The sequence below is a fragment of the Solanum dulcamara genome, chromosome 12 (assembly GCF_947179165.1).
Source record: "Solanum dulcamara chromosome 12, daSolDulc1.2, whole genome shotgun sequence".
NCBI classification, from domain to species: domain Eukaryota; kingdom Viridiplantae; phylum Streptophyta; class Magnoliopsida; order Solanales; family Solanaceae; genus Solanum; species Solanum dulcamara.
Genome location: NC_077248.1, coordinates 8,800,279 through 8,812,601, shown reverse-complemented (window position 1 = coordinate 8,812,601; position 12,323 = coordinate 8,800,279). Strand labels below are relative to the sequence as shown.

The window sequence follows — 12,323 nt, the reverse complement described above, 5'->3', positions numbered from 1 at the left end:
CGCCCCTAAAATAGGTAGATTTGACAAGTACCTTTTGATGCTCTCAAAAATATTTTGATAGGATTGATCCCAGTGAAAAGATACATCCTTCTTCATTAGATGGTTGAAGGGTTGGCATCGCCCAACCAAGTTGGAGACGAACCTTCGAATGAATGCCAAATTTCCTTGTAAACTACAAAGCTCTCTCAAATTTTTTGGAGCAGGCATTTTCTAAATAGCATCAATCTTTGTAGGATCAACTTCAATTCCACAATGGCGTACAATGAAGCTAAGAAACTTTCCAGAAGTAACTCCAAATGAGAATTTGAGTGGATTTATCTTCAAGTCAAAATTTCTTAACTGTTCGAAGATAATTCGAAGGTCTTCAAGATGGTTGTACCTATGCCTTGTCTTTAGTAGTAAGTCATCAACGTAACATTCCATCCTATTATGAAGCATGTCATCAAAAATGTGTTGCATCACACGTTGGTAGGCGGCACCAACATTTTTTAGATCGAAAGACATTACCTTATAATAATATATTCCTTTTGGAGTCTGAAAAGCAGTGCATTCTTTATATTTTGGAGATATTCTAATTTGGTTATACCCAGATGACCCATTTATAAACGACATAGCTTCATTCCCAATTGTAGCGTCTACCATGAGTTCAATGATGGGCAACGAAAAGTCATCCTTTGGACCATTCTTCTTTGTTTAAGTCTCAAAAATCAACACAAACACGTATCTGACCATTCTTCTTCTTGAATGGTATAATGTTTGAGATCCATAATGGGTATTCACTTCTCGAATAAATCAGGCCTCAATGAGTTTGTTGACTTCAGCTTCAATCTGCGTCATCAATTTAGGGTGAAACATGCGTTGTGACTACTTTACAGGACGTGCTCTATTTTTGATCCCCAAATGATGAATATCTACCTTAGGACTAAGGCCCGACATTTCTTTGTATGACCAAGAAAATACGCCTTTATATTTGGTCAATAGCTTGGCATATTCTCCTTCTTCTTGAGGTGTAAGTAGTGCATTAACGAAGCTTGGACGTGGATCATCTAAAGTGCCCAGATTCAACTCCTTGAGTTCATCTATAATTAATTGTACATCCTCTTCGAGTTCAGGTGGAGCCTATTAAACACCATCATTCACATTATCAAGGCATAGACTATCTTCTATTGTTACGTGATATGATGCCTGCATAAAGTTTAAATCTTCCCTCTGGCTTCCTTCAAAGGAGGTTGTGATATCTACTTCTTGTTTCTCCTTTGTTCTCCCAAGAAATTGGTTGGTGAAAACAATGGTGCTTCTTTTCACTTTCAGTGAGCCCTCAGTGGTAATTGATAAAATAGGCTTCCTCTTCATACGTGAAGGAATAGCACTACGGATCTCTTTGTCGTCACTTCCTTCACGAAAGTCTTTATTTTCATGCTCCACCATCTTTCTTGATAATGACTTCTTTATAGTTCCCAAGTGATGAAAGACGGAGGTCTTTGAGGCGGTGACATTTCCTTCTATATGCTTAAAAACTCCACTTTCATCATTGCATCCCAATCTTTCAAATACAGAGACGTTAGGTGTCGATCTTTCTATGCGGTCAAACACTGAAGTTCGTTGCTGTGTTTTCTTGTCCTCAACTTTCTCTATCTTTTCTATTGAGGTATGGTGTGATGAAGCTATTTCCTTCTTAGATGAAATCCGTAGAGGCTCTGCTAAGCTGAATCCAATCTCAAATTTTGGAGTGGCAACATAATGCCCTTGATTTCTCAACATCATTTGAGACTCTATAAATCCATGTATCTTTTCACCAATCACTTCATCTTTGAGCTCTCCTAATCTCACAAGATTTGAGAAGTCGTAACCTGATTTTTCAAGTAGTATAAAGACCTTTGGATCAAAATACCCTTTTATCTTATCAACTTCTGTATTGCCTTTAGAAGACTCCAAAGCGATAGCCGGTACTTGTGCAACTAGGACAATCATACTTTCCTTTAAATTTTAAAATAAATTATGACTCATTTGTTTCCTTAGAGGGTGAACTTGTTGAGAACATTCCTCCAGTAGGGATTTCCCCTCTCTTTGACGCTCACATAGAATGTAGCAAAAAATAAGATGATTATCATCAATCTTTGTCTGTATATATCCCTCAGATGATGAAAGCTTAATGGAGACTCCTTGATTTCCCTTCTTAGACACCTTGACAGTGGCCCGTTGAACTTTATTCTCTTCTTTTGAATCAACATCAATTTGGTCCTCAAGTGCGGGTTTCTCCATATTTGATTTACAAGATTCTAAGTAGAATTTTAGATCTGTAAAATATGACTCAGCCTCGGTGAAAGGATTAATGTCCACATCAATTTTGACAATTTCTCCATTTTTCATGTACTTCATGCACTGATGTAAGGTAGATGGTACCACTCCATTTTCATGAACCCAAGGACGTATTAGCAATAAGTTATATGATGTTTTGGGATTTATAACATGAATCAAAGTATTCGATTCCATGTCACCAATGAATAATTTTACGTGAATCATTCTTATAGCTCGTTGCCCATCCTGATTGAAACTTTGGATCGTTAGGTTACTTTTGGAAAACTCATCAATGGTTATTCCCAATCGTTTTAGCACCATCTTTGGCATGATGTTGACTTCCAAACCAACATCTATTAATATGCGATTGAGATGTTGCTCGCAGATAGCTCCCACAACGAACAAAGGCCTATTATGTGGCTTAGAACCTAATAATAAGTCATCATCAGTAAAGGAAATTGCAGCAAAACATGGGGCGACTTTTCCATTAGCATGTCATTCTTATTGTATTGTTAGATTAAGCCCTCCTTTGTTTCGTGAGTGCTAGAAATCGCATGCGCTGAACTAATTTGGATGTCTTGAAGGAACTTTCCAAGAAAGAATTCATGTAATGTAATCGGCTTTCGAATCTTCTGTGAAGAAAAACCATTGATCTTCTTGCTAGTACGAGATTAGATAATTTTTGGTGGTTGTGCTTGATCCACATCATTCTTCAACACTCTCGGCTTAGGAAGTCGTATCTTTAGAACTGCTTGATGCCTTCATTTCTTGTGAGAAACCAGAGTCCAACTGTTATCTACATTGTGTTTAGGATTGTCTTCCACCTTTATTGCACCTTTAAAAGTCCTCTTTAAGCGATCGACTTCAACGGGCGTGAAATTATCGAATTGCAAAAAGATGGTATTCGGCATAACTTGTGACTTGGAACACATCTCTGACTTGGGTACTACACTAACATGATTTGCTTTTGTTTTTCATCCATGTCAATGATGATTTTCCCTTCACTCACCAACATCAAGATTTTCACCTTCAAGACAAAGCACTTTTTCGCCGAGTGGCTAATGACACGTTGAAACTCGCAGTACCTAGGTTCGCTAACTTTGTTGCCTCCAGCTCCCTCAATGTTGGAAGACGTTTCTCCTCTTTTAGGAATTGCCTCGGGGTTTCTTCTTCGTTCAATTTTTGCTTGGTTATGACCTTTACAGAAGTCGCCTTCATCTCCATAGTTTCTTTAGTTTGTATCTTTGAGGTCATACCTTTTTTGAACTCCTTCTTTTCTTTTTTTCAAATCAGTTAAAGGAAATATCTTCCCATGACATGTGATGCTCAACTCCATGCCATGTGCTAGCATAGCGAGTTATTCAAAAGTTCGTAGTTTGATCCCTTGTAGAATATACAGAAGATCCAAATGCATTCCTTGAATACATATTTTCACCGCAAATATTTTAGAAAGGCGATCTTTGCAGTAACTTAAGGCTCTCCTACGATTGATGTAATCTACCATAGGTTCGTCCTTTCTTTGCTTAATGCTAGTCAACTCTATCATGCTGACGGTTTGTTGAGTGTTGTAGAAATGATTAAGAAACTCCTTTTCGAGTTGCTTCCAACTATCAATAGACTCATGCTCTAGGTCGATATATCAGTCAAATGTGTTGCCTTTCAAACAATGAACAAATTATCTTACCAAAAGATCATCATGCATTCCAGCATTGTACAAGTTTCAACAAAGTGGGCGATGTATTGCCTCGGGTTTCCTTTGCCATCAAACTATTGCAACTTTGGAGGTTGATAGTTCGTTGGCATGGGTAGACAATCAATTCTTTTGGTGAAAGGTTTGGTTTCGTACAACGAATTTTGTAGTGCTCTACCATATTGAGCCCTAATGGTGTTGGGTATCATGTCTTGCAATTGTTGAACAGATAACGCTGCAATTGAAGCAGATTGTTTCTCCTTTTGAAATTTAGACCTAGTAAGTGACTCAACAACATCCTTGTGTCATGGAACAAATCCAGGTGGACAAGTAGGGAAATGACTCGTCTTTCCAGGTGCGAAAGCCTCCATCTTGTTCATAAGTTGAGCGATTTGAAGATCTTTATCATCAACGGACTTCTTCAAAGCCTCAATGATTTATTCCATCATTGCAAACTTCTCGTCCAGGTTAGTTGCATCAGCCGTCAAAGAGTTAACCTTTATTTGAGATGGAGAATTCATCGAACCCTCAGATTCACTAAAGCTGAATTCAGTATGAGAGAGTTCATCAAATAACATAGACGCAAGGTTAACCCCAGAAGTCGTAGTTTCAGTCGTCATCAGAGATTTACTCTTTCTTGCTAGATCCAAGTAAGTGAACTATTCGGATCTATCCAAACCACTAGTTTTGAACCTGCGTCGAGTGATGGGGCCAGCATGACTAAAGTCAACATATGTGGTAGTAGTAGAGTCCTTACATGAAGCATCATTGATTTTTCCAAAGTCTATTGTTCGTAGTTCTTAGATGTGCAGGAGAAAGAGATGAAGAGCAGAATTGGTCCCATTGGGCAATCAAAATAAATAAATAAAAAAATAATTTTATTGATGAATCTTTGTTAGTACAATTCCGTTGTTCTCTTGATTCTTCTCTCTTAATATATTTTCATAATTCGAGGGTCACTAGTAGAGTATTTCTCGAATGTAAGAGGATGTAGACTTCCTTGAGATGTGTTTGATCTCCGGGAACATCAGAAAATACTTCATCGTTTCAAGTCGATCTCCAGGAAGAACTCCTTTGACCATTCCTTTGAAGAACTATGTAGTTGGTGTTGTAGCTTTTCTCCAATGCTTGCAAAATATCCTCAGAAAATTATGTAACCTTGTTATTTATAGTTGTAGGAGGGAGGCAGTTCAAATGTGAATGAGCTCTTTTGCCTTCTTCTGATTGGTTCTTATAAGTCTTCAAGCTTATCACAATTACTATGTGATAAGGTTGTTTTTTGATTGGTTGTTGAACTTTGACCAGGATCACCGCATCATTTGAATACATGGCATCCTCTTATTGGTCTTTAACTTGACTAGGATACAAAATCATCTTGACATGTGGAATGAGCTGGGTATCAAGATGAAATGGACCTCGTACTTGAATTTAATAAATAAAATAGACTTATTTATAAATTGTGCAGTCCAAATTAATTATTCAATCCAAAACTATAAATTTAATTCAAATTTGAGATGAATTAAATCTAACAAAATTTATGTGTCTACACCTACTAAAACAACATAATCAAATAAAAATTAAAATGTAATTCTAAAAGATCAGATAAATGTAAATCTAGCAAGAGTTCTAATATCCTATAATTTAGACCTAAAAATAACCACATAAAATGAAAAATCGATAAAAACAGAGAATGAAAAAATAGGAAAGAAGGTTAGAACATATAAGTATTCAGTAATTCAAGATGTCAATGTTTAAGTCGTTGAAAGAAATTCTATAGAAAATCAAATAATATGATAGTTACTGCAATAATTGCAATATTTGTAACAATTATGGTAATTACTACAACAATTACTATAGTTGTTGCAGTAGCTATCATAGTTGCTACAACAACTTTAGCAGTTGCTTGAGTTGTTGAATCAATTTCAATAATTATTTGAGTTGCTACAACAATTATTGAAATATTATAGCAACTTCTGTATAGTTATTGCAACAACTTCAATAATTATTTAATTTTTTGACAAAAAATAAGGTGGAGGAGGACTGGTGAAGGAGATAATAATTGTGAGAGAAGAGAAGGTTGGTGGTGTTGGTAGTGATGATGGAAGAAAAGGTGATGATTTTTGTGGCGGTGGTGAAGGAGGAGGAGGAAGAGGTGGTGGTAGAGAAGGAGGTGAGAGTGATGGTGTAGGAGGAGAAAAATATGGTGGTGGTGGTGATGGAGAAAAATGTGGCAGTAGTAGCGGAGGAGGTGGTGGTGGTGACGGCGGCGATGGTAGAAGGGATAGGAATGACAATGGCGGTGAGGACGAGGGGAGGGAAAGGGTGGTGGTGGTGGGTATGGAAAAATAGAGTCTTTGTGTTAGTAATAAAATTTGAGGATTTTAAAATTATTATCATCTTAAAATGTCATCTTTACTCAATAATTAAGACGTATTTCACTTTTTTAATTTTAAAACTTTTTTGTCACCTTTTAATAAAAAATCTCGAGTTATTTTGTCGTGATATCTCTTATGAGGACAGTCGATATGCAACCCTGCTCCCAATAGCCAGAGTTTCCAACGTCTTTTTTCATCAACATTTTCTAATGAGTGTCCGTTTGGCTTAACTTATTTTAATTAGTTTATAAGTTGAAAACAACTTATAAGCCCCAAAAAATAATTTAGGCTATCCAACTTATTTTTTTTGGCTTTTCAGCTTATAAACTACTTTAGATAAACTAAGTCAAACAGACGCAATTATTTTTTTGGACTTATTTTAAATACCAAATGACTTTGAGTTGGTCAGCCAATTACTCAAAAAAACTGAAAATAACTTATAAACACTTTATAAGTCTATCCAAACGGGCTATTAATTGGTGAAAGATCTATTATTTATATTGATGGTGAACTTTCTAGTACTTTAACATATTATATAGCAAATAATTTGTTATTTTTTAGTTATTAATTTAATTTGTTGTGGACTTTTACACCTTGTTTGGATGGTTTTTACCCGTTGTATTGTATTGTTAGTTTAAATACAATGTTTATTTTGATTGTTACTTAAACTCTATTGTATCTTATCGTTTAAATTCATCATTAAGTAACGACGAAAAGACCCATTTTATATAATGACTGATTTGTGTGTTCGCGTCGTTACCTTAATATTTTCTTCTCATTTTGTCTTTATTTATTATTTAATAATTATATTTCATCTTTTACCCTACCTTTTCGTAGTAACTCTACCTCGTACCCTACTTTTCTTGTGAGTTTTATCATTCAAATCGTGGATGTGTGACATTATGTAACGACGAAGAACGATACAATCTATCCAAACACTGTATTCATTAAAATAATATAGTACGATACAACACAACACAACACAATACAATATGATACATTATGAAACAATACGTAACAACCATCCAAACAAAATGTTATACGTAAATATCTTTTTATTATATAATATTGGAATATTTTTTAATCAAAGTATATGATTAATCCATGTGTATATCATGTAGAAAATTATTCATTTTTTTTATAATGTACCCAAATTAGATTTGGGTCACCCATATGGGTCAATTTGGTTTCATATAAGTAATAGAATTTTCTATTTCAAATTAATAGATGAAAGGACACAATAATTAGGACTCTTCCTAAGTCGGTGTCTTGAATATGTTAAATAAGGTGAACTCTTACACATCACACTAAATTTATCCTTCTTCCTTCTTCGATTTCTATAAATTTTCGGTGAAGATTTTTTTACAAAAAAAAAAATTGATCAATTATGTGACAAAATATAATTTATAGACTTTGATTTTTCAATGTAATTTATATTTATATATGTGATTGCACTATTGAACTAATAAAACGAATTGAATAATCCTGCAAATTGTGTATTTGATTAGATTCGTTTGAATAAAACGTTATTCTTGAACTATGTCTCTCGAGAGCTTCTTCAACAAAGAGATCTTAAGCTTATTTTGAAGCTGAATAAAGTAATTATTTTGTGTGGAAAGGGATACGTCAGTACAAGTCTAGTTTATTGAACAATGTTCAAGAAATTATCAATAATGCAAGTGTCCTAGTTTTACTTATATTATTGAGTTTGTTAATTTGACTTGATAAATTAAATCATATTAATATTTTTATTAATAAAATTCTGCCATAAATATTGATGATTTTTCCATGTTTGTTGAAGCAAAACATACTAAAAATTCATTTTTAAATTGTTACCGGTAGGAAGGCAGTTGCTGAAGTCGTACAACCAAACTTTAACCCAACTAAACCTGCAGGTTAGGCAAAAGTACAGTTAGATTAACCCCAGTAAAAAGTTAAACTTCCTTCTAACCATAGTTAGTTAGTTAATAAATCTTTATTACTTTTATTAATATGCCTTTTAAGCCCAATAACCATGATAGTGTTGACTTCACTCACTGCGTCGAGATAATTGCCGATCTTAAAATTTCTGATCAAAATTTATAATTAAATCCAAGAGAACAAATATATTATTTTTTAATCAATGGAAAAGTTCTGAATATGACACCTCAAACATATAGTACCCAATATTATAATAATACAAATAAATAAATAATGAAATATTGTTGAAAAATAATTGTGAATGTCCTTTCAATCTTATTCTACTTTTTTCCTATCCACATTCTTTTGTCTTCCTAACTATGGCTATAAATATGCCATATTCTGCAATGTAAAAAAACACACGAAAGAATACAAACACAAATATTTCTCTTCTGCTTCTCTCTTTAATTAATCTCTCTTTCTTATTTTGCTAAGTTAGTTTATTTTAAAACACGTTATCAGCACGAGTCTCCATCGCTTTGAGTTATATTTTTAAGAAGGTAACAAAAGGGATAAGAATTTTATTTTCTTAAAATGTCTAATATCTCAAAACTTGAATTTGTTGCTCTTGATATTTTTGGAAAAGACTACTTGTCATGGGCACTAGATGCCGAAATACATCTATAATCGATGGGTCTGGCAGACACCATCAAATGACAATACGACATCTAGTCATGACCGTGTCAAAGCCATGATATTCCTCCGTCCCATCTTGATGAGGGGTTAAAATTACAATATCTCACATTAAAAGATCCCCTTAAACTGTGGAAAAATTTTAAAAAAAGATATGACCACCTAAAATTGGTCATGCTTTCACAAGCACGTCATGATTGGCTAAATCTGAGATTAATGGATTTTAAAAATATAACTGAATATAATTCTGTCTTGTTTAGAATTATAACTCAGTTAAATTTATGCGGAGAAGAAATCACTGAGCAAGATAAACTTGAAAAGACATACTCCACATTTTCACCCGCAAATATACTCCTATAGCAGCAATATCGCGAAAAGGATTTTAAAAAATATTCTGAATTACTTTCTCACCTTCTGATTGTTGAACACCACAACGAACTGCTAATGAAAAATTATGATAGTCGGTCCGTTGGTTATTTGTCACTCCCTAAAGTGAATCAGATAAATTATAACCAATGAGAAAGAGGTCATGACCCCAGTCGTGGTCGTGGTCGTAGTTATGGTCGAAGAAGAAATTATAATCATGATACTCGGCTCGCACCGAGAAATGATCAACAGTACCAAAAGAAGAGTGAAAAGCCAGAAGCTTTACCAAAGGAAATTTCAGAAAGTATATGTCATAGATGTGGAGGTATGTGGCACTCACGGACTTGCCGTTCATCAAAACGTCAGGTTCAACTATATCAGGCATCCTTGAAGAGGGCAGAAAATAATCTAGAGACAAACTTATCTCTGAAGATAATATTGAGCCTATGCATCTGGATGTATCTGATTTCTTTAATTTTTGAGAAACAATATGAATATTGATAAGCCTAATAATATTTAAATAATTTTTTTATTTGTGTGTACTAAATGATATTTCTAGTCCATGTAAATAAATAAAATTTATCTAATGGGCCATGCATTAATTATAATATTTACTTTATTTCTTTTTGAATAAAAATATGGATATGCCTCAAATTTTGTTTGGATCAATGATCAATCACGAGGATATTTGTATAATTGATAGTGGAATAACTCATGCCATTTTTAAAGATGAGAAATATTTTTCCAACTTGCTTAGAAGAAAAGCAAATGTTACTACAATTTTTGATAATTCAAAAATGATTGAAGGCTCTGAAAAAGCTACTATATTTCTGCCAAAGGGGACAAAAATTATTATAAACGATGCAATATTCTCTTCTAAATTCCCAAGAAACTTGTTAAGTTTTAAAGATATCCACAGAAATGGATATCATATTGAGACACTAAATGAAATGAATACTGAATATCTTGGTATAAATAAGAGTGTCTTAGGCCAGAAATATATTTTGGAAAAATTATCAACTTTGTCATCTGAACTATATTATGCAAAAATTAGTGCAATTGAAGCACATTTGATCGTAAACCAGGAGTTTACTAATCTAAATACATTTATGATATTGCATGATCGAATAAGTCATCTTGGATCAATAATGATGAGACGAATCCTTAAAAATTCAACTGGACATCCGTTAAAGAACCAAAAGATTCTTACGAATAATGAATTTTCATGTGTTGCTTGTTATCAAGGCAAATTAATTACCAGATCATCGACCCTGAAGGTTGGCATCGAATCTCCTGGCTTTTTAGAGCATATACATGGAGATATATGTGGATCTATTCATCCACCTAGTGGATTATTTAGATATTTTATGGTCCTAATAGATGCATCATCTAGATGGTCCCATGTTGCCGCTTATCATCTCACAACCTGACATTTGCGAAGTTGTTAGCACAAATAATAAGATTAAGAGCGCAATTTTCAGATTATCCAATTAAGGCTCTTCGCCTTGATAATGCTGGAGAATTTACATCTCAAGCTTTTGATCATTATTGCTTATCAATTGGGATAAAAATTGAACATCCTGTTTCTCATGTTCATACTCAAAATGGCCTTGCCGAGTCATTTATTAAGCGCCTACAATTGATAGCCAGACCTCTACTAATGAAAATAAAATTATCGATTACTGTTTGGGTTCATGCTATCTTACATGTAGAAGCACTTGTACGTCTAAGATCGACACATTATAATAAATACTCCCCGTCACAATTAGTATTTGATCATGAACCAAATATAGTCCATTTACGAATTTTTAGTTATGCGGTATACTTGCCTACATCACCACCATAATGTGCAAAAATGGGCCCTCAATGAAGGTTGGGCATCTATGTTGAGTTTGACTCACCCTCCATAATTCAATACCTTAAACCGTTGACTGGAGACATATTCACTGCTCGATTTGCAGATTATCGATTTGATAAAATAACTTTTTCGCAATTAGGGGGAGAGAAAAAAAACCCGAAAAAGAAATTGCGTGAAAAGTTTCATCACTATCTCATTTTAATCCACGCACACGCACATGTGAGCAACAGGTCCAGAAAATAATCCACTTACAGAAAATAGCAAATCAAATGTCAGATACATTTACTGATTTGAAACGGATAACTAAGTCACATATCCCTGCTGTGAATGTGCCTATCCGGATTGATATCCCAAAAGGACCATCTACAAGTATTATAGCTTCTGAATTCCAAACACGCCTGAAGCGTGGTAGACCATTGGGTTCAAAGGATAAGAATCCTAGAAAGAGAAGCGTGAAGAATAATAAAAATGCTACTACAAAAGAACCTCCTAAAAAAGGTCAAGATTTGAGTAATCCTAATATTCCTGAAGAAATCAGTGAACCCGAGATTCAAGTGAATGAAGAACTTTAATTAGTTCTACCGGTGATGAGATAAATTTAGATCGATTAAAAATTACGGTGGATAATGATTTTGCATATAATATTGCACTTAACCTCATGCAAGATAGTGAAAGTCTTGAGCCTAAATTCATTGAAGAATGTCAACGTAGATGTGATTGGCCAGAATGGCAAAAGGCAATTCAATCAGAATTAGACTCACTTGCTAAGCGTGAGATTTTTGGACCTGTAGTCCAAATCCCCGAAGGTGTAAAACCAGTTGGCCATAAATGGGTTTTTGTGCGAAAACTAAATGAGAGAAATGAAATTGTAAGATACAAGGCACGCCTTGTTGCACAAGGATTCTCTCAAAAATCCGAGGTCAACTATGAAGAAACATATTTACTTGTTATGGATGGAATAACTTTTTTATATCTCATCAGTTTAGCTGTACATAAAAATCTTGAAATACATCTAATAGATATAGTTACAACTTATTTTTATGGTTCACTTGATAATGAAATTTACATGAAAATTTCAGAAGGATTAAAATTGCCTGAAGCATGTTCTAAGTCTCGGGAGATGTATTCAACGAAATTGCAAAAA

At 34.1% G+C, this 12,323-nt stretch overlaps 1 protein-coding gene across 1 annotated transcript; it reads left to right on the top strand.

Annotated features, from left to right (window-relative positions):
* The first annotated feature begins 4,993 nt into the window (after positions 1-4,993).
* LOC129875570 (uncharacterized) lies at positions 4,994-6,337 on the top strand. The gene is made up of 2 exons (XM_055950874.1): positions 4,994-5,141; positions 6,018-6,337. The coding sequence occupies exons 1-2, from the start codon at positions 4,994-4,996 to the stop codon at positions 6,335-6,337; spliced, it is 468 nt and encodes a 155-aa protein (XP_055806849.1).
* Positions 6,338-12,323: the final 5,986 nt, after the last annotated feature.